The following is a 24,165-nucleotide window of genomic DNA, read 5'->3' on the forward strand; positions in this document are numbered from 1 at the left end:
GCTGAGGACCTTTTTTTTTTTTGCTTGTTAGCTCATGAAACTCGGAAGTGGGCCCCCACACTTTTGAAAACGCTCCGCCGGCCATGGTAAAGACATAGCTACAACCTAGGAACAGTAAACAAACACACATATAAACTCACATACATACATATGATCCTCAATTCATACATACAAATATACATAACATGCAAACATTCATGCATACATAATTACATACATACAGATATACAGACAGACATACATGCTCATCTTTTCATGTATACACAGACACAAGCTCATTGCACACATTGCACAAGCCAGCATATAATTGCGTATAATGTGCACTCCCGTTATAAAGAACATGGTTATAACAAAATTCTCCTTACAGCAAAGTCAAAATTCAGGTCCCAGAATTATCATCTTTATAACATTTATTGTTTGGCTATAAGAAAATTTAAATACAGCAAAAGAAAACTGCCAGTCACGAGGACTTCGTTATAATGGGAGTCGCTTGTATTGATTACTATATCTATCCACCCCAGGACAACATACGTTGCTCTCTTTCTTGAACGAGACGATGTTTCCACCACTTCCAGATCATAATCATCATCATCATCATCCTGCAGAGAACATGGGAGGAGAAATGGAATCATATTTTTGTTAATTTTCATACAAATTCACTGAATATAAAGATTTGAAACATTGTATTACAGATGATTTACAAGGGACTCATTGCATAAAACTATGGTAACTAACAATTAAGTGTTAACTCTGCAATCAATCGTAACTACTGAGGCAACATAATTCCCACAGCCAACCAAAGCCAAGAAATCACCGATGGTTAACATCAAGAACAGAGTAAGAGTTACCATTAATGGTAAAGTTTTATTCAACGGGCCAAGGAATCTGGCAAGGGCCAACCAGAATTTTCAGCCACAGATTGATGGGCCCAGTCTGACATGCTATATGGTCAATATGCTATATGGTCAATATGGTCAATATGCATTTTTTTTTACTGTTAATATCTTTCCATACAGATTTCTATTGTATGCTATATTTGGTACTAAAGATATCATAATAATTTCTATTGTCTGAGTCACGATATTTCATTGTCTGCTTTTCAAAGTATTTTATTTGAAATATTATGATATATTACACGTATGTTTTCAGATGAATATATGTTTGATGTAGAATAATAAATATCCCAGTGGAGGCAAAAAAAAAAAAAAATAAATAATAATAATTTCTATTTTTTTTTCCTTTCACTCTCTCTTCTCTTTAATCATTAATCTTAGCATCATCAGTAATCCTTGAAGACTTTCCTTTTCACTCATCGATTGATCAATTATGTACACTTTTGTATTTCTCACTTATTTTCCCATCCCATTAATGTAAGTTTGATACTATCATTTTGTGAAGCATTGTGATACAGGTTTATACTATGTGATATGTAAAATTGTACATATATTGTATCATATTGCATTGTATACTACAGAGGTTCAGGGGCATTGTAGGTGGGATAGGACAGGGAATAGTTTTGCAGAAAGGTGTTCACTTGTTGGAAGAAGAAAGCTTATCTGGCCTACACACCACACCCCTTGACTATACAGTCACGACATAATTGAAAAGTGGGAATATTACTTATTGTAGAGCCAGTCCAAGCTTGGAGAAATTTCCGGACGAAATATTTTCTTTATTCACTTCTCAGAAATGTATAAAAAGTGAGTGCTCCCTACTTCCAATTTAACTCTTTATGTGCCAAGTTCGCACGTCCCACTCAGTCAACGGCGCGCCAACTTCGTATATACTGCTCAAACGCACAAATCCCCTTAAAACTGATCGATAAATTGCCTAATCCCGCGGTACAATGAAAGCTTTTCTCGCTTTTGTTCCTTTTACATACAGCTTGCATTCTATGTGGTGATTGACTATCAATCGGTGTTCCCAACTAGTTTTGCATGTAAATTCTAAGTTTCTGTCACGGTTTCATGTGCAAAAGTCATGCCTTTACAGTAATGTAGCAACTGGTCATTCAAGAGAAAAAACAGAAATAGATTTGTCATACAATTTGTATCAAAGCGAAGCTTGGCATTCCTCTTCAACTTTGCTCACTATTATGTCCATCTTAACAGAAATTTGTAGACGTTATATAGATTGGAAAAACAGAATTCTTTCTCAAAGCATGACTACCTTCGTGTCTCAGAATAACGTGGCACACAGGGGGTTTCCACCATGGCAAGCAAAGCATTAAAGCCTTTTAATCATTCTCTGGTATGTGAAGAAACAAGAAAAACAAAAAACACAAAATTAGAAAGAATGACATTAGCAGAAACTATTGGGTTTTCCTAAATGTAATGGAAAACCAACCAAATGTAACCCTGCCCGACAGGCTCATACTTACCTCAAAAGTTAGAGTAGCTGGTTTGGATTTAGAGAAGCTTGATGCTGAAGGAGAGAAGAAAATAAACAAAAAACTAGGCACACAAAATGGCACATTACACTGTATCTAATGCATCATTCAAATCACTACTTATACATGTATACAAATTTATTATATACAATGTACATGTGCAGTGGAACATTTAAAGGGGAAGGCTAGTAACTGATCAGTGGGAATCAGTGGAAATGCTGGGATAGGAGATGATTGTTCCAATCCTTATGGGATTCATTCAAGAGTTCATTGTATATCTATTGTTGTGTGAAAATGATTTGCTTCAGAATGGTCTCATATTCAAGTAATGTGCAGTTTAATGCTTCCAGGTTAGCGTCCCTGGTCAGTGATGGGGCATTAATCTGCACATTACATACGTCTTGAATATGAGACCGTTCTGAAGCAAATCATTTTCACACAACAATAGATATACAATGAACTCTTGAATGAATCCCATAAGGATTGGAACAATCATCTCCCAGCATTTCCACTGATTCCCACTGATCAGTTACTAGCCTTCCCCTTTAAAAAGACAAGTTCAAAAGCAGTGATGAATTTTTATTTTTAAACCTCACTAGCAAATTTTGTTTCCTTTATTTATGGTGAAATGATCTTCTGTATCTCCTGAATGAGGAGGTTTTTTATCATCAGCATACAATCAGTACTGATGCCATGATAATGGATGTTGGTCAAACATGCAAAAATTAGCCATATATGAATACTATACCACCCTGGGTGCTCAACTCATATGCATAATGGATTATGCTACCTTTGCCCTCAGCCTACACACATCGCCCCCCCCCCAAAAAAAAAAAAACAAAAACAACAACAAACAAACAAACAAACAAACAAACAAACAAACAAACAAAACAAAACAAAACAAAACAAAAACAAAAACAAAAAACACCCATAACATTCAATCTTGTATACATTATACTTAATCACACTTCACACGTACTGCGGGTTATTCACCAATTTGCACATCTGCCAGAGCACTCTTTTCACAGGAGCTCTTTGCTCTATGGCACAAATGTCTGGAATTCAAATTGACCATGGTATCAGTATCTCCATTATCCCTATTGTATCAATATGGCCTTCATGTTGGATCTATATATTTTTATTAAAGCCTGAGTGGGATGTCTAATGTCAAAGGTCAAGTTTATGGGGCCTAAAAAAAGGCAAGAAAAAGCTTGACATGATGATATAGCTAAGAAAGTATGTACCCAACACACATATGGGGTTATGCCTATAGAGAGAGATAAGAAATGGTTCTATGGGTGACACGATATGTGCTCCTGCGACAATTCGGTCGTGATTTGGCAAAAAGGTGTATGTCTGAAAAATATCATGTTTTTGGTTTTTACCATTTGGGGGGTTTTCGATGCCGAAATTTTCATGTGACCAACTTTCATAAGTCATCGATCCTTTGTTTCCGAGATATTTGGGGCTATCTCTGTATTATTTTATCAATTTTCCTGCTTTTGATTAGGCAAAAGGGTGTATCTTTACATACACCCTTGACGTACAATGACGTACCAGGATAGAGAACTACATGATTTGGCAAAAGGGTGTATCTCTAGATACACCTCTAACCGTGCACGCTGGGGAGAGCTTAAAGATTTGGCAGATAGGTGTATCTTTAGATACATCCATCTGCCGAATGAATCATGAATTATAGTTGCGAAGTATGATAAGGCAGAAAGGTGTATCTTTTATACTCTGTGTATATTATATACTCTGTTATACGTGCTGCTGGCATGTATGTGTACCGTTTCACCGGTCGGTGCGGTGGCGGGCCATGCTCCTGACTCAAACTGGCAGCCCGTTGCACTGCAGAAGTTTCTCCTTGTTGCTAGTCGGTGAGTAGATAGAACCTAATATCTAGAAGTTCAGATCTAACGTTTGTCCTAGACTTCTATGGCCACTTCTATGCCATTAGATGCACAGATTCGTAAAATCTAGCATTTCTGTTGAAATGACAGCTTTTCCGGCAAGTGTGGCTGTGGGATGAGAGTTCTCTACGCTTCAAAATGACAGTGATCCCTGCACTGTCCGTGCTGTGCAGTGCATGTAGAAGCCTGTACATAGTGTAATGGTGTGCTGTGTGACTGTAAGATCGGCTACCCATTACGCTATGCGTATGGGGCTGTTACCTAACAGACATTTAGTGGCAGTTACACACAAAGGTCTAGAGAAAGATGTGTCCCTGTCTGGAAATGATACTTGGATGTACTGTTCAAAGTGCTCAGTGGATGCAAACAGTTAAATGATCCTACCTGAATTTTCACATTTATTGAATTTATTGCAAAAATTGGGAGCAGCATGATAACTGCGTTTTTAAGAACAGATACATGATGTGCAAACAACTGCCTTTTTGTTTGCTAAAGCATTCAGTAGAGAAAACAAACGAACCTTTTGTCGAAAAAAGGGGCACAAAGCTAAAAATATAATGAATCATCTCATTGGAAGTAGAAGTTTTTGAAAAAAGGGAGGAGAAGGAAGAAGAAAAATTCTTCAGCTGTAATCCTCAACCATGCATCTCCATGAGACCATGTTTTGTTAATATTCAGACTCTAGGGTGAGTTGTAATTTTGCGCACATTTTTCTATGTTTGATGAACAAGTTGTGCATCCTGATATTTTTCTTTATTGTTATTTTTAAAATCTTTTTGTAATAATGAAGTAAAGATTGTCAAGAGTTAACATTTGATTAGAAATGGTCTCACATACACAATTCTCCCTACAAAATCTCTGGTATATTTTGTTATCGTTTAATTTGGCAAAAAGGCGTATCTCTATACATACACCTTTTTGCCAACTTAAATGCACGATTTCTCACGGTGCATGAGAAGATACACCTTTTTGCCAAAATAGCGTGGGTTGCAGTCCCTGTAAACGTGATTTGGCAAAAAGGTGTATCTCTCTGCATACACCTTTTTGCCAAGTCAAATGCATGATTTCTTACGGTGTATGTGAAGATACACCTTTTTGCCAAAATAGCGTGGGTCACAGTCCCTGTAAACGTGATTTGGCAAAAAGGTGTATCTCTATACATACACCTTTTTGCCAAGTTAAATGCATGATTTCTTACGGTGTATGTGAAGATACACCTTTTTGCCAAAATAGCGTAGGTCGCAGTCCCTGTAAACGTGATTTGGCAAAAAGGTGTATGTCTCTAAACATGCTAAAAGTGCTAATTCTGAAGTATTCTTTAAAGTTAGATGCAAGAAAATTATCAGGAAATGAAATTTGAAGTGTATACTAAATCATGGAATTGAATCCCTGAGCGTTGCACAGTTTAGGTGGCTTCTACGGTCAAGGAAACTGCCAAAACTTTAAAGTCGATTTTCTCGGCTTTGTAGTCGCTGTAAAACGGCAGACATACACCTTTTTGCCAAATCACGACTGAATTGCTCCGGTGTTATTTTCTCCCAGGTATTAGATTTAGGGTTGTGATAGGGTTCTAGGTTTAGTTTGATGTAAGGATTAGGGTTAGGGTTAGGGTTATGTTTGTGGGTAGAATTTATGTTTGGCTTAGCGTGCATGGAACTGGTTCCATGACATTTGCTCCTGTGACCATTGCTCTCATGAAATATCTGCATGCTAAGCCAAACATACATGTAAATTCTACTCACAAACATAACCCTAACTGTAATCCTAATCCTCATATCAGTCTATTCTATCAGTCTATTCTTGCAGGTCGAAGGGTGCGGACGTGCCGTGGTGCTCTCGCTGTTCTACTTGTACTATTAACCGAATTTTGCATCTATTTTCTGCCTTTCAGCTTTGATTAATATTGTTTGTTCTTCTTGATCATATGAGTGAGCCTGTTTTTCATTTATTTGATCCTTATGTGACACATTTCTGCTGAACTTGTTTTGAAATTTGACTGCGGATCTGAACCCAAAGGACAACGCATATCATCGTAAGTTGTTCGACTCACGGCAGTCAAGCACTGCTTTGCACAGTCCGTCGCAGTGAGTGCACGTCCGCTGCTCTTTAGCTTCCGCCCTATACAGTTTGAGTTACCGTGATTTATACATGTTATCACTTACTTTACTACTTTGTTGTGTTGATGTTATATACTTCGTAAGATCATTTATCATTCATTGTAGCGAACAGTATATTGTCTAATTATTATCTTTCTTTTTGTCTTAGATGTGTAGGCCTATTTTCCTCTGTTTTGAGTTATAGTATCCACCATTAGTATTATCCATATATCTATATCTTTGATTGACTTCACCTGTAGTTTATTTGTGAAAGGAAAGTATTATCTGTCTGTTACTGTGTTATTATATATCCACTGTGTATTTACACCCAGGTGTCAAAATACATCTGATTCTGTGTATACTTGTGTAAACTGCAGTGTTCGGTCGCTGCACGTTGCCAAAGCTATAGTGTGTAGCTACATGTAGCTGCCATTTTGTTTCTCACCTCCTCTATACACGCGTTCTCTTTTGTAATTCCCTTTGTTCTATACTATCCGACCTATTTACTTTATAACTGAGAGGCCTCAGACTTTCTTTAGAGTTCCTTATCACTTGGTCTCTCTTGTCATTGCCTGGTTTTTTCCTTTTCTTCGTATTCGGTCCGGTGCGCCTTTAGTCCTCCTTTTCCCTTTTATTCACTTCGCCTCTCCCCCTGCCCCACTCTATTGTTTATCCCCACTCGATCCTCTCCCTACATGGCCGTCACAATGGCGGCCATGTCTGGAATTCAGGACGTCCCTCCCCTCATTGTTCCCGCTAATGACTCCGAAGAAAACCCCAACAACCTCTCAGAGATAGAACCTGACCCCACTCCGATTCCTAGCCGCGACACTGGCTTTACTGAAGTATCACGAAAAAGACAACGACCGAATTCCCAACCCTACTCCGATGACGAATCTGATCTGTTTCACACACCCACCCGTCCTCCCTTCAACCCGCATGTAACTATCATTGGCACAGTCAAAAACATTACTCTCATCAACCCCATCCAGATCGCACGTGAAATAAACAAGCTAGTAGGAAAAGTGTCTCAAGTCCAACGCAAACAAAAATCCTTCACTATCAAATGTTTCAATCCTAAACAGGTTCGTACTCTTATGGAACTGAATGAATTCTGCAAAACCCCAATTCGTGTCACTAACGACAAGTCATTCTCTCCTGTTCTAAAAGGTGTCATCAAACGCGTCTCGCCCGAGTTAACGGAACAAGACATCAAGGAGGCGCTGGCGGGCCAGGATGTGACCGAAGTTAAGCGCATCTCAAAGCGATCAAACGATGGTCCCACCCCAACCAATGTACTTGTTCTCTCTTTCGACTGCCCCTCACTTCCAGAATCAGTGTGCATTGGCTACGAAACTTTCCCAGTAAGTGTATATGTTCCCCCTGTTTCTCGCTGTTTTCACTGCCAGAGGTTTGGTCACACAAAAGATACATGTAGATCTAAACAGCGTTGTGTAAGGTGTGGAGAAAACCATGATCTCTCTTCTTGCCCGTCCAAATCCAATCCAAAATGTCTGCGATGCGGGGGCCCCCATAGCGCGGCATACGCAGGTTGCCCAAAGTTCAAACTTGCACGTAAAGTGCAAAATTACTCCACTTTGAATCATGTTTCCTACGCTGAAGCTGCCAAAAAACTACAGGTTACCCAATCCAACACCCAGGCTATGAATTCTAACCCAGATCAATCTGACCCGCAACATCTCCCAGGTCCTCATATGCCCGATTCTCCTCCTCAATCCACCATACCTGCTCCCATTCATAACTCCAAGTCCAACCCTACCACCTCCTCCATCACTACTTCTCGCTCCCATCCTACCACTGTGAATGTGACCCATGCATTTACTCAACCCCAACAGGCTACTGACAGGGCCCAGGTTCACAGAAGCCTCCCAGTCCCCACAGATACAAATACGGCCTCCACTCAAACTAACAAACGGCAACTCCCTCCTACAACATCCATTCTCCTAGTAGAAAAACTAGTCTCCTTTGTGAGCACAGTTATCAACAATCTTCATGCGGCTGATTCTGACCACAAGAGAATCATGTTAGTTGTTCAATCTGCAAACACTTGCTTCGATGTGGTCGTTTCCCAGGAAAAGATATTCGAACTCCTACACCAGAACCAATAATGGATCTGAACCTCACTATTTGGCAGTGGAACGCCAGAGGGCTCCCCTCTAATGGCGCGGAGCTGACTCAACACATCTACTCTTCCCCTTCTCCCCCACATGTTATCCTCGTGCAAGAGACCTGGTGTCACGATGACACAAATTTCTCCATTCCTAAGTATACTGCTCTGTGGCGCAATCGCGTCTCATCACGTGGAGGTGGCTGTGCAATTTTTATTCATCAAGACGTAAATTTCAGCAATGTTCATTATTTCCCTCACCTAGAGGGCTTAAAAGTCAATATTCTGTATAGAAATGTTTCTGTCACTGTGATAAATTTTTACAATCCCATAAAAAGATTGTCCACACAAGATTTACTTTCACTTACAGTCGACTGCCTGCCATACTATGTCATTGGAGGAGATTTTAACGCCCACCATCCTGCATGGGGAGGAACCACTATGGACCTCAACGGAAAAGTCATATTTGAATTTTGCAATGATCACGATATTGTTATGCTTAACGATTCCTCAGCAACACGCTTTGACATTGCTAGAGGATCTTCCACATCAATTGACCTCACTCTTGTTCCTCCGTCATTAGCCCCCCACTGTAACTGGTCGGTATCCCCGTTTTCCCTCGGGAGTGATCATTACCTTATATATTGCAGTGTTCATTTTACTTTGCCATTAAAGCGACTTTCCATACCTAGCGCTTCCTCTCAAAATCATGACAATCTTCCGCCCCGTTGGGCTTTTCGAAGAGCCAATTGGGAATTATTTCAGCGTGAACTAGAATTGTTACATCATTCACACAGCTCCCGTCCAGCAAATATTTACGATTTGTATGATCTTTTTCTACAATGTATTACCCAAGCTGCTAATGCTTCTATTCCCCTCCAGACCCCGACCTGTCGCCCACCTCTTCCCTGGTGGTCGGCGGCCTGTTCGAGAGCTGTCCGCGACCGTCATCGTGCCAAACGCAAGCTTGATAAGTCATATCTTTACGATGACTTAATCACTTATCTACAATTCAATGCTGCAGCCAGGCGCACCATTATATCAGCCAAACGTTCTCATTTCACTACTTTTTGCAACTCTTTGAACCGTTTTTCCCCACTCTCAGATGTATGGTGCAAAGTAAAACTATTGTCTAACAATAACACCAGGAGTACCTTCCCACCCATACTTTTAAACAATACTTATACTCATGACGCCCACTGTATCGCCAATGCTATGGCAGTTGCTTTCTCTCAAAAGCCTTCTTTAACTCCCACTCTCCCTCTCCCTACTTCCCAACCCCCATCCTATATACATGACAATGATTCTCCTCTCAACGCTCCTTTCACTCCCAAAGAGCTCGAAATGGCGATCAAAGCTTCCAAAAACTCAGCCCCTGGGGGCGATGGAATCAACAAACAGTTGTTAAGCCATTTAAATGACAATATGTTTTGCTCTCTGTTAGAGATTATTAACATGAGTTGGGAAACGTCTGTGATCCCGCCCCAATGGAAACACTCCATTATCAAGCCCATACTAAAGCCTGGCAAGGACAAACACTCCATCAGCTCCTACCGCCCAATTTCTCTCACACCTATTGTATGTAAACTCATGGAACGTATGATTGTCCGTAGACTCTCTTACATTATTGATAAATATGATTTAATTTCTTCCCATCAGTCAGCTTTCCTCCGACATCGTAGAATTCTCAATAATCTCCTTTGCTTAGAATCCGAAGTAAGGAAATCCCTATTCAGTAAAGGATATACGGTCGCTATCTTTCTTGACATTTGTCAAGCCTTAGACTCTATTAATCATCAGGTACTGCTTTCCAGACTATACTCAGTGGGACTTCGAGGCCGATTTCTAAGCTGGGTACAAAGTTTTCTGGACTCACGAACTTTTCAGGTGCAAATAAACTCCACACTTTCAGACATTCGTACATGCCAAGCTGGCCTCCCGCAAGGTAGCGTCATTAGTCCTCTATTATTCAATTTGTTTATTGATGAAATTATACATTATTGTGCATCAAACGTGTCTATGTATGCTGACGACATCGCTTTATGGCATTCTTCTACCAGTCTTCGTCACATCAATACAAAACTCCAGTCCGATGTGAATAGCATCTCTGATTGGATGACACAGTATGGACTCTCTCTGTCTACTAATAAGTCTAAAGTGGTTATATTTCACTCTCGCCCAGTTTCTCCCACAGGTTTCTGCATTCGTCTCCAGAACGCTCCGCTTGAAGTCGTCCCTTCTCATAAATACCTAGGGGTTACCCTTGATTACTCCTTGTCATGGTCCCCTCATGTTCAAGACATCTTAATGAAATGCAACAAACGGTTAAACCTCCTCCGTTCCCTAACCGGTTCAAACTGGGGCGCCGATACACAAATCCTTCTCTTACACTACCGGTCTCTAGTTCGCCCTCATCTCGACTACGCCTGTGAAATCTATGGTTCTTTATCCCCGCTCCTTTCAAGCAAACTAGATACAGTACAGGGCCATGCCCTTCGAATATGCACCGGCGCGCTACCATCCACCGCCCTGCATGCACTTCAAGTAGAATGTAACGAACCACCACTCCATATACGCCGTGAAAGGGCCGCCTTCAATTACTGCGCCTACATATACACACTGTCCCCACTTCACCCCGTCCGAAAAGCCATTGTCAACTGCTGGCAATACTCTTCGAATAAATGGCCACAAAACAAACTTCCTTTCGCTCTCCGAGTAAAGCCGCTTACGGACACTTTCCTAAAGCTGCAACTGATGCATGTTTATCCCATTCCCCCTTGGTCCATTGAACATCCCAATATTGACTTCTCTCTTCACAGCTCATGTCCCAAGACCGCCCTCCCTTCAGCGCAACATCAAACTGCTCTTCAAACCATAAAGACCACATATTCAAACCACCTGACAATTTACACTGACGGTTCCCATGATCCCTCCACTAACTGTTCTGGCATTGGAATTTACGTACCTCACTATCGTCATGAAATAAGTGAAAGGGTTTCACCCATCTCAATTTGTCGTACAGAACTGGTAGCAATTCTTCTTGCCCTATCATGGCTGGAATCCTCTCCCCCTCTCAGAGCTGTTATTTTCTCAGATTCTCTCAGTGCCTTGACACTTTTGAATAACCACACCTCAAATATCCTTGACCTTCCCAATGAAGTCCTTCTTAAATGCTCAAATCTTGTAATGAATGGGTGTGACATCACTTCAGCATGAGTACCAGCTCACTGTGGTCTAGCGGGCAACGAAAAAGCCGATTATCTTGCCAAACAAAGTTTACGTAAGAATATTACAATCAGTGTTCCTCTAAGTGTTGATGATATACGACATGTAATTAAACATAGGTGTCTTGACGCTTGGAACGCGTTATGGCGCTCGTCTAAGAAAGGACGCCATCTTTTCAACATCCAACCCTGTGCCTCAAACACCTTCACTTTTGAAAGTCTGAATAGACGTGATGAAATAATAACTCACCGACTCCGCATGGGCAGAGCCGGATTAGCAACTTTTTATCATATTATCCGTAAGCATCCCACTGGTCTTTGCTCAATATGCAATGCACTGGAAACCGTGGAACATTATCTATTACACTGCAAACAACACACAAATCAACGTACAAATCTCATGCGTGCTATCCATAAGCAATCACTAAACATCTCTGATTTACTCGCAAATCACAAAGCTCTGGACGCAGTTATTGCCTATGTCAAGGAAACCAACAAATATCACAGTATTTAAGATTGCATAACTTTGCTGTAGCATGGACTTTGCAAAGTCTTGCAGAATGTACATGTACTTTATCATTTTGCAAACGTAGATTTCAAGATATTTTGTGAGTCGTCGTATTATATGTTATTATGCATCATTGGTATTATCAATTACTTGTTTATTGATAATGTCTCCCACGTTGCTGTGGAATGCATTTGAAGAGGTATGTACATGTATCATACATCTTCATAAATAATTGCGAGTTGCCTATACACACGTTATGTTGGCATATATCTGCTTATCAATGATATGTGGGTTTTTGTGTTTGTTTTGTTTTTGTTTGTTTGTTTGTTTGTTTGTTTTTTTCATGCTTGATTGTGATAAATCTCACTTATGTTTTATTTAGTCTCGTTTTCCCCTTCCCAGTACACAGGGGAAGGACTTTCAATCTCCCCTATCCTCAGCGTAATAGACCTTCACGACATTCGCAGCGGACATCGCTCTCCGGTCCCCTCCGACAACAAGCCCACCTTTGAATTGGTCAGCCGTCACGTCGAGGCCTCCATCCGTCCACCTCGCCTATAGGTGCCGGAATCTGCAGCAAGCGGGTTTGGGGAGTCACTCGCTGCTGCAGATCCCGGCATCTCCCTCAATGGGTCTCTATTATATAAAATATATACATGTATATTGTCTTACGTTCCTTGCGTGCGTTTCCCTAGCAAGAACAGGGGATCCTTTCGTTCATATACCTATAGTGTAATTTTATAAATGATACACCTTTCATCATTTTTGTGGTGAGAACAACTTAAAAATATTTGTTAATCCCCTTTCGTATGAGTCGCCTGCACCTAATTAATACTCTGAATCTGTGGTTTGAATTTATTTTGAAGATTATTATGACTCCCACTTTCTGGCACTAAATTGTACTTTTTTATTTTTGGGGGCTTGAAGCCCGCAGGTATACTCATACGTCTTTGATTCCAGGATTATATCTGTATCATATTTCTCCGTTGTTTGCTGCAAATATTTTTCTGTATCAACACCTTAGAGCTCCTTGATATAAACACTGCAAATATTTTTCTGTATATGCAAATATTTTTCTGTATCAACGCCTTAGAGCTCCTTGATATAAACACTGTATATATATTTTTTTTCTTCTTCTTCTTTCTTTCGAAACAATGATACAGTTATAGTAATTTTATCTATTTTGTAAAAAACATATCATTGTGTGTGTGCTCTATTTAAATACTGTACATTATTTTGGGTTGAACCATGATACGGATGTGTCTGTGCGTGGTTGAAGGTGTGTGTATGTGGTTGAGTGTGTGCACGTGGATGAGTTAGTGTGCGGTACACGCGCACGTGTATTGTGTAGTTATTTGAGTTTGTCTGAAGAATAATATGAGGTATTCATCAATATCATATGAGCTCCCTCGTGGAGACGTAATGAGCTCCTTTATGGAGACAATATGAGCTCCCTCGTGGAGACTTTATGAGCTCCTTTGTGGAGACAATATGAGCTCCCTCGTGGAGACGATATGAGCTCCCTCGAGGAGACTTGGTATGCATTTAATATTCTTGTTTATATCTCTTAAAGATCTATAATGTTTGTTTTATGTTATAAGTGCTGTCTGGGGCAAATTATTTGTATAGGGCCCCATTTCTCTCTCTCTCTCTTCTTTCGATCTTTAAAATAACAACAACAACATATCAACCTAAACCTAAAACCGTATCACAACTTCAACCCTTACCCAAAGCTCTTCCGAGAAAATAAGACTGGAACAATTGTCGCAGGAACAAATGTTGTGTCTCCATATGAAATAGACTTACATGTCGATGTATTTGAAAAGGAGGACATTAACAGGCTCTGCTTTGTAGAACCTGACCTTCCACCCCTTGAACTTTGACCTCTTCCACCTCTCCCACCTCTGCTTCCTCTTCCTGTAGGTCATGCAGTCAAAAAGTTCAGAAAAATAAAAGACAATTGATGAAATCAGCAGGTTAGTCTTGAATACAAATAAAAGGGAACTGCATTAAAATGAGGATCTAAAGATTTTGATAATTACCTCGTTATATCAGATTTCTCACTATATGAGGGTACAAAAACAAGGAAATAGAAAGAGCAGGGACCTGCAAAAATCACCTTGTTAATAGGAGAGTTTTGTTACATCTGTCCTCTTTATAATGAGAGGCCATTTTACCACATTCATTCCATGATCATAAAACAGCTGCACAATGATGCTGATTAGTCTGCTTCAAATACAATATTCTCTGTAGCCAACAGAATGCGAGATGATACCATAACTGAATCTAACAAACTGCCGATTAATTACATGATTGTTAGACTGACACAGAAATGCCAAAAGCGATGATAATGCACATTCCTTAGAGTAAATGGCCACTAAAAAAAAAAATCAAACACTGAGCAGGTGGACATAATGTAAGAACTACTAAAGGATTCTGACTTAAACCTAACCCATCAAAGAAGGGAATTTATCAATATGATCAGCAGAGGAAAGTCAAATCTTATTCAGCTTGTTTGTTTTTGGTTTGGTTTTATTTGGTTGTTGTTTTTTTTTCCAAATACACAAATTGATATTATGCATGGCTCGACACTAACTTTTTTGTTTGGTGGCCCGATGGGGCCACCAAAATCCTAAATTTCAAATTTTTGGTGGCCCGAGAGAAAAATTTGGTGTCCCGAAAAAAACAATAAAAAACATTAAAAATCTTTTTTTTTTTTTAATGAGTCAAATATTTAAGTTTTATGACAGTAAGAATTAGAAGTTGGACATAATTATCTACTCATAAATAAACTTCAACAAATTTGCAACACTCACTCTCAGGCATTCATTCAGTCGTTTTCATCCATCCTTTGAACAAATTTAACTGCTAATTTCCGGCGCAAAAAGTTACGAATTCATTGACATACTTTTCAAAAAATTTTGGTGGCCCGAGGCGGGCCACCAAATTTGCCCTTTTTTAAAATTTGGTGGCCCGACTTTCATTTTTGGTGGCCCCGGGCCACCGGGCCACCGTTAGTGTCGAGCCCTGTATTATGTATTTAAAAAGATGATTTAGTAAAACATACAAATCAATACAAGAATTGTAAATTTCATATCAACACTGCCCCTGATAACATGATATATCAAAATAACACCATTGTAATGCATACTGTAATCTTGCCTGAACAAGAGAAAAAGTGAATCATCATAATAAGCAGAGCTTGACATGGCTGGGGCCCTATCATATACATTAAAGGGCAAATGAGTGTGTGTGTGTGTGTGTGGGGGGGGGGGGGGCCTCACCACTGGAGCTTTCTGATCCTCTGCCCCGCCCTCTCCCTCTCCCCCTGCCACGCCCTCTGGTGGTTGCTGGCCGCGAGGGCGCACTGTCATCATCGGGGTCATCGCTGCCGTTTTCTTGTTCATCCTCGAATTCATGCTGGTAGGCTTGCGGTCTCTGAGACCTGTCCTGGCTGATAGCCTACATGTACAACCAATAATTAGAATCAGAGCAAGGGAAGGACTACGATGCTCCAATACAGTGTATTCTGTCCATCATATTAGTAATATGGAAACATGCATGTTATGCTCGTTTTATGGGGCAGTTGCAATCCACTGTCCCTTGTTAATCAAACTAGTATAAGTAGCAGTGATTGACAGATGATGTCCTCAAAAGAAACCAGAATTTTTTGTGGACAGATCCAATTATTGTGAAAAAAAAAAATAAATACTGTATACGCCATATATTTCGCGAGTCTGAATTTTTGCGAATCGGGAATTTCGCGAGTGGTTAAATTCGCGATCGTGGAAACCTGTAATGAACGGAGGAGTGTATACGCATATGTCACATTCACAGTGGGATCAGAGTCAATATTTTCGTGTGTCTTTAATTTCGCGAATAGCACCTCGCTCGCGAAATTCCCGAAAATAAAAACCTCACGAAATATTCGGCGTATACAGTAGTGGGTAAAATTATGACATATGATGACAAAAAGTTTGTAAATATTCTTTTGGGCTCAAGAGTGACGATCACAGTATCATAAGTCAACGCAAGTCAACATGTATTTACAGTGTGAAGGTGTCTTATCCTGTTGAGGACAAGCTGATATTGCTATTGACCGATTCGGTTTGGGTGTTGGTTTTAATGCTAATGTCTAATCAGCCGTAACTGGGGGCTTCAGTATGTGTACCGATAGCTACATTGTACTTTATGCACTGACACAGCAATCAAGCATCTCACTCATTTCACAGCCCCTTGAATCAACTTTTCTTCTTATGCTGGAAGCCCCCCCAGTTATGCTCGACATAAGTTACAGGGTTTTAAATGCGGATTGGTCTGTACCACATTTTTCCCATAGACACCATAGTCTTCAAAGGGTTAATAAAACTAGGTGCCAGGGTAGAAGAGTTGAGGGTGTGGTCATCGTACGTACCTGTTTCACTTCTTTCTGGATGTCTGCCTCTGAGAGAGTCTTTCTCTCCTCTTTTACTTTCTGCAGCTGAAATGAGAAAAATGGTGGGAATGGAATAAAAAGAGACAGCCTTCAAACAAGAAAATAGTATTACCACGTGAATATTCCCTCAACATACTGAATAATCTATTCCTAGATGAAGTAGTAGTAGTAGTAGTAGCAGTAGTAGTAGTAGCAGCAGTAGTAGTAGCAGTAGTAGTAGTAGTAGTAGTAGTAGTAGTAGTAGTAGTAGTAGTAGTAGTAGTAGTAGTAGTAGTAGTAGTAGTAGTAGTAGTAGTATGAGTAGAAGTAGTAGTCATAATAGCTTTCTTTCATTATATCAAAATTTTGTTATAATCAAAGGGAATTTTGCACCACAGCCTTTAAAGGGTGTGTACAGTTCTGGTCAAGGTGAGGATTTAGCTTGTAAGGTTTTGCGAGATATTCAGAAACCACTCTATGAGATGTCAAAGAGCATGCAGTTCTAAGGGGTATCAAAAGTTTATTCTATGAAAATCGGTTTTGAAATGGCTGAGATATCCAAAAACAAGGTGAAACAAAGAGATCCTAATAAAGTTGTGGCATGTCGCCTTTTATCATTAGCACTTTTTTTGATATCTCAGCCATTTGAAAACCAATTTTCATCAAAGAAACATTGAATCCTTCTTAAAATTACATGCTCTTTCATATTTCAAAAGAGGCTTTTCATTATCTCACTTTAAATGTTCAAAACATGAATCCCCACCTCAACCAGTACTGTACAGTCCCTTTAAAAGGCTGACATCAGGAAACAAATTTGTTATATATACCCCTTTAATGACAATAATTTGTGGACCTGAATATCCCCTTTGTTGTAACTAAGTTTTGTTATACTCATTTCATTGTAACAGGAGTGTCCTGTAGTAGTAGTAGTATCAGTGTAGTAGTAAAAGTGGTAGCAGTAAAAGTTATAGTAGTAGTCATGGTAGAAGTAGTTGCTGTTATGATAGTATCCTTTTAAGCGGGTCATTCACCCCAATTACATTCAAAGAGATCAGGTAAAGATGGACATATGTCTTATTTCTTTGGAATCTGTTGGTTTCGTTAGTGGAAGTGTATACAAGAGGCTTTGAAGGAAATAGGAATGATGTTGACAAGCAACCCCCCCCCCCCCAAAAAAAAAAAAAAAATATGGATACATGTATATATATATATAATTTCCTGGTCAAACCTCATCAACAATCGCCTCTTCGGTGACCCTCCTGGACTTGAGTTGACCCTGGGTCTGGTCCAGCTGGTGCTTGACCAATGCCTGGATGGCCTCCCGCTCCTCCTTGTCCACAAACTCACGGATGGCCTTGCCCAGGCCTTTCTCCGACAGCAGTTCCAGCTGCTTGGTCTAGGGCGGGAAGCGAGCCGTAAAATGCACTGTCAAAACTTTCTCGTCAACACCACACCACTTTCACATCTCACAGCCAGTGACAACGCCTTCCAGGCATGTGTTCCTAGACTCTGGAAAGAGCTTTTAACCCCTTGAGGACGGATTGATTTTGCTACAACACGCATTTCCCATAGATACTTGCCCGAGTATACTCTGGACTCATCCTCAACGGGTTAAGATTCTTCGGTCTGTCCCCTTCTCTTGCGGTTTTCAAGAAACATCTCAAAATACTCCTTTTTGTTCAGAAACTAAATCTACCACAATAATGTCATTACACTTTTCTAATTGACATTATAGTGCTGTGAAACAATATGTATAGAGTGCTATAGAAATGTAATTATCATATTGAACCAAGACAAAAAAAAAAAAAAACTAGAAATGTCGCTACAGCGACTGGTGTATGCCTCCGCCATAATGCATGGTTCTCCTAATAGGTCTATAGTACAATGTCTTGACAATGTGTGATGAGAGTTTCACACAATTGGCAAAATATTAAAATGACAGGTTTGCCACAAATGTGCTGAATGTTCACTTTCCTAGAACTAGGTTCAATTGGATGAATGATTAAAACATCAGAGTGCAGGTATTTGGGGGAACTGATGATTTTCACTTGACTTCTGACCCTTTTATAAGTTTATGCATTGAGTAATTTTCAAGGTATTGAAAAAAAGTATAATTTCAGTATCAAATGGTAAAATAGTATGATCTAAACCTGACCTTTGACCTTTGACCTCACAGTTCCAAAGAGAATCACTGTTAGGTAAAACATGCATAAATATGTAAGTTTCATAATACCTTGAGTTACTTCTGAGATATGGAGGAAGAAGTGCAATTTAGCACTTTCACTTGACCTTTGACCTTTTGGCAAGAAACTTCCCACAGAATATATATTGGGTTATACATGGATACATCAAGTTAAAAAAAAAATCCTTCGGGCATTGCATAAATATAAGGAAAGTAGTGATATTTTGAGGAGTTGACCTTGATCTTTGACCCCCTGACCTTTGACCCATGACCCCCAACTTCCCTAGATAATCACTGCCCATCGGTACATGCATATATACTAAGTTCCATGAAGATACCTTGAACCATTTGCGAGATATGGAGAAAAACATGAAATTTCAACCTTTTTTTCACAAAATAACCTGTGACCTTTGACCTTTGACCCCGTGATCTTAAAATTGAAATAAAGTATCATCCCCCCAGGATATACCCTCATACCAAGTTTGATGCAAAACCACCTCACGGTTCTTGAGAAAAACAAAAACTCTTGAGAAAAACAAAACGGGACGGACATACGGACGGACGGACGACCCGAAAACATAATGCCTCCGGCCACTTCGTTGGCGGAGGCATAAAAATGAATCTCTCACTTGCATTATAACTCCGTAATCTAGCTCTCCATGTAAACCAGAAACTAGAAGGTGTGCACCTTATGTTTGGCAGTTTTGGGTAGATTTGTTTCCAGCCTAGCTACCAATATGACTTAACATTTACTACAAAACCTAATTTGTTGGTGCATACATTCTTTGACAGTACAAAATGGATCACAAAATAAGACTTGTGCATATAATTTCCGTACAAATAAAAATAATATGGTGAATTGATTCTAACTTTTTCCACACTACAAGTTTTACAGACCTCCACAAGTCCGAAAGAATTCATTTTTTATTCCTTCACCGCAAAGGGGGAAAAAAACAATACCGTACACCCCATATATTTAGCGGGTCTAATTTTTCACAAATCGACACTTTCCGACAATTTCACGAGTGGCTAAATTCGCAATCATTGGCTACACCAATGAACACAGTAATGTCTGGCTGCACATCATATTCTTGTCAGGTTCAGAGTGCATAATTTAGAATTTTTTTAAATTTGCGATTAGCACTCGACTCGCCGATTTCACAAAACTAAAAATGGCATAACTATACAGAACATCATTTGGGGATTGTGCAAATTTCCCAATGTTTTGAGCAAACGCATCCCAGAATCCCTTGCACCCACCTCGTCCGTCTCGGAGAAGTACTTCCTGACAAGGTCCTCTACTCTCTCTGTCTCCAGAGCCTCTGGTTTCAGGTATTCATCCAGATCTTCTCCTGGCTTGGTGTCTGGAGGTCAGGGGATGATGAGGTGTTGCCAATTTGTGAAAGCACTTCCTCTCATAATTTGTCCATTAATTTTGTAATTTTGCAAAATTAAATTGCTCATGAATTTGCAATCCTCAAATCGCTGAGTTCATGATAGATATTGAGGTATTTACTTCATCCGTCAATATAATCCTTGATGTCATAATCAAGAAAGTAGGTGTACATCTCACAAACTTAAACTCCTCTCAACATTAATAGACTTATCAAAGAAGATGGAGATATTATGATTACTTAATAAGGAAAGCACTTTTATTCTATATATCATGCATGTTTATACAGTTTACTCGGAACTGCCATTTCAACAGGTGATCTAAATAAGCATTTATTTTTCATTGTTACATTTACTTGTCTATCAACAATCAGCTAATGTTTACTCAGGGCTCCACACTAACTTTTATTTTTGGTGGCCCAAAGGCAAACATCCGACCTTTTTTGGTGGCCCGATCAGGCCACCAAATTCTTCATTTCTGAACTTTTAGCGGCCCGACGTGCGTTTTTGGTGGCCCCGGACCACCGTTAGTGTTGAGCCCTGGTTTACTTCTAAGTATTACACAATAGCTTTGTGTAAATAATGTTGTATTATTCTCTCTCCCCATATTATTCATCCTTTTACAGTCAAACCTGTCTATAGCAGCCACCCAAGGAAGACAAAAACATTGCTGTTGTAGACAGGTGGCCGCTATAGACATGGTCGATAACATGGCTTTCTTTTGGGAGGATCATGTTTAGTGGTCGCATACAGCAGGTGGCCGCTATAGACAGGATTGCTAACATGGCTTTTCTCTTGGGGGAATTGTGTTTAGTGGTCGCATATGGCTGGTGACCGCTATGGACTGGTGGTCGCTATAGACAGGTTTGACTGTATTTATCTTTCTACCAATCAATCTCTGCAGTATTACAAATGTAATGTATGTTTATGATGGAAATGTATTTATGCTGATGATGGAAATAAAACAAACAAACAAACAAATACAAATACCAAAATGTGGCACATCAGCCTATCATGTTGGCACCAGGTATCATACAATGAGCATCTCTAGGCCATTAACTTGCTCTCTCACCTTCACGCTTGGTCATTAGCCTCCGCTTATGGAATCTGACAATGTCCTTGGTGTTGGCCACGCGACCCACAAAGTTCTGCCCAAACCGGTTGATGTTGAAGGCTTCAAAGCCCCCGCTGTGGTCAATCTTGTGAGATTGGGCAGAAAAGTATTCATCTGAGAACCTTCTTTGTGTTTGATGCATTTGACATATGGCAACATCCTTTGTTTTGCGGTAAAGAGCAAAAGAAATTCCTTTAAATTGTTGACTTTTTGGGGCATGACCTGAAAATCTTAACTTCGTCATGGAAAGACTTGCCAAAAATTAGGTCGTAAGTGCTGAACTCTATTACCAAGTGACTCAGATCCATAATGATTTGAAAATAACATTAGTAAACAACTTTACATGCCACACATACAACATATGTACCAACTTTGCATTAATGACACCAAAATATGAGATAGATTACTCTAAACATCTGTTTTAAACAATAGATGGATTTTTATATGCACCTGTAATAAACAAAAGACAGATTCCTACACACACCTGTTTGAACAAAAGGTGCACTTCTACATACACCTGTTCAAAACAAAAGATGGATTACTAGGAACATTTGTTTGGAACAAAAGATTGATCTGTAAAAATATCTGTTTTCCAAAACATTTCACATTCCGCAGATTGGCAGCTACCTTTGTATTGAATATCATCATTTGGGTAAATACAGTGAATGCAAGCAGAAACCTGTTTTTAAACACCAGTCAACTTTTTCTTCTATCCTCAATGCCTGGTTCTACCATAACCTTCAATTACCAGTAGTGCAAAATTTGGACAATGAATTAACTGTCACATACATTGGTGTATTTTTTTAAAGTCAGTATTATAGAATGATGGAGATCAAAATCAAATGATGGTTGAGAGCAAACATTTTGCCTAACACATAGTTTTGCTTTTGACAATTCATAAGTACAGAATAATGACTGTTCTGGAAATTTGGTGGCCCAACATCAATTTTGAGTGGCCATGGGCCACTGGGCCAATGCTAATGTGGAGCCCAAACTTTGAGATGAGGGTGCTTCATCAAACAACAAGGATCTGCTTCATCATTTCATTAAACAAATCACATCATTTTGTTTGGGCATTGGGAGAACTACCCACACTTAGAACTTTAAAAACAGTCCATAACACCCTCTGCTATCACTGACTGTTTCAAATAATGTACACTGTGTGGGTCATTCTTACTGAATGCCCTTCATATCCAGCTACAGAGGGCAGTGTGTTCCACGTGCAATGAGATGACTGACTTTAGTCCATGGGCCAGGCCAGATATTGGTACCACCTGAGGTGGCAAAACCTTTTTGGTGTCATTTTGTGTGTCGGGCATAGATATGCTTATCAAGCTATGATAGCATTTCCAAATGAGTAGCTTAGTCATAATAAATGAATTTTTAACCAATTTGGTCTCGTTGTTATATCCCTATACTTCTGAATCGAAACTAACCGCTATACAAAGAAGAGCACTGTCTTCTGTATATTCACAGGTGTTCTGTTGTAAACGCGGTGCGCTTAGTCTTTATTCAAGGCAGCGAAGGGAATATCCAAAGGTTATGATGTCCACAGCGCTTAGTCTTTATTCTAGACGGCGAAGGGAATGTCCAAAGCTTATGATACAGTGTATATCCTTTTATCTCAGAACGACAACAACAAAAAAAGCAATTCCTCATGAATTTTACCGTATTTTTCAATTATCTATCATTTTCCGGTGAAAACGCTACCGTGAAAACGCTAACACCACGCCGATGTCGCTTTATTTCCATCCAACAATAAAAGATAATGCAAAAACAATGTACCTGTACACTACAAAACATTATAATGAATATATCGATGTAGATTTTGATTCATCCAGGTAATATGCTAAAAGCGTGTAAATTAAATCTTTTCGACTGGACTTACTTGTGAAAATCACGGAGAAAACAGTTTCGTGACTCGTCCGAGTCACTTCTTCAGCTCTGTCTGGCTGGCGAGCATTCACCCGTGGAGGGTGAATGGGCGATGTTACTGCCTTTATTGTCTGTACGTCGAGGAATTTTTCGGATCACCGACTTGTATGTTGGTGAAAGGTTGTGTCGGAGTCCCCCTCCCCTGTTGAGTGAAGGATTTTCCGCATTCACATACACAGCTTCACGGACTCCTCTTTCAAACCATCTGGTTTCCTTGTCAATGATATCGACCTCTTTGTCCTCAAAATGGTGCCCCGTGTTCTTCAGGCGGGTGAACACGGCTGACTCGTTCCCAGCTGAGCTGGATCTACGATGTTGGTAGAGACGTTTGTGGAGAGGTTGTTTGGTTTCACCGATGTAGTTTTCTTTGCAGTCTTTTCCCTGACACTTTATCCTGTAAATTACATTGTTCCGTTTGTGTTTTGGGATTTTGTCTTTAGGATGAACTAGTCTCTGTCGAAGAGTGTTAGTCGGCTTGAAATATACAGGAATTCGGTAGAAGCTGAAAATCCGTTGGATTTTCTCGACTTACAGACAATAAAGGCAGTAACATCGCCCATTCACCCTCCACGGGTGAATGCTCGCCAGCCAGACAGAGCTGAAGAAGTGACTCGGACGAGTCACGAAACTGTTTTCTCCGTGATTTTTACAAGTAAGTCCAGTCGAACAGATTTAATTTACACGCTTTTATTACAATGAATAATATTGTAAATGAACAGAGTGATTTTTGTTTAAAACTGATGTATTTGTTGAGAGGGTAGTATAAAAACAGTATAGATAATCCCTTTTATGAGGAACTTTAGATATGATAACGGTACATTGGTCTAGATAAAGACTAAGCGCACCGCGTGACAGCTGTGGACATCATAA

At 39.7% G+C, this 24,165-nt stretch overlaps 1 protein-coding gene across 1 annotated transcript in view; it reads right to left on the bottom strand.

Moving 5' to 3' along the window:
- Positions 1–24,165, bottom strand: part of LOC140229626 (double-strand break repair protein MRE11-like) — a 41,729-nt gene that overhangs the window by 5,149 nt on the left and 12,415 nt on the right. Inside the window, exons 10-17 of the mRNA XM_072309873.1 lie at positions 21,319–21,445; positions 20,115–20,218; positions 17,901–18,068; positions 16,673–16,738; positions 15,543–15,720; positions 14,065–14,175; positions 2,381–2,424; positions 532–599 (exon numbers count right to left, since the gene is read on the bottom strand). Of these exons, the coding sequence (XP_072165974.1) occupies positions 532–599; positions 2,381–2,424; positions 14,065–14,175; positions 15,543–15,720; positions 16,673–16,738; positions 17,901–18,068; positions 20,115–20,218; positions 21,319–21,445 (866 nt within the window). The remainder of the gene's footprint in view (positions 1–531; positions 600–2,380; positions 2,425–14,064; positions 14,176–15,542; positions 15,721–16,672; positions 16,739–17,900; positions 18,069–20,114; positions 20,219–21,318; positions 21,446–24,165) is intronic.

This window comes from Diadema setosum, chromosome 6 (assembly GCF_964275005.1).
Source record: "Diadema setosum chromosome 6, eeDiaSeto1, whole genome shotgun sequence".
Lineage (NCBI taxonomy): Eukaryota > Metazoa > Echinodermata > Echinoidea > Diadematoida > Diadematidae > Diadema > Diadema setosum.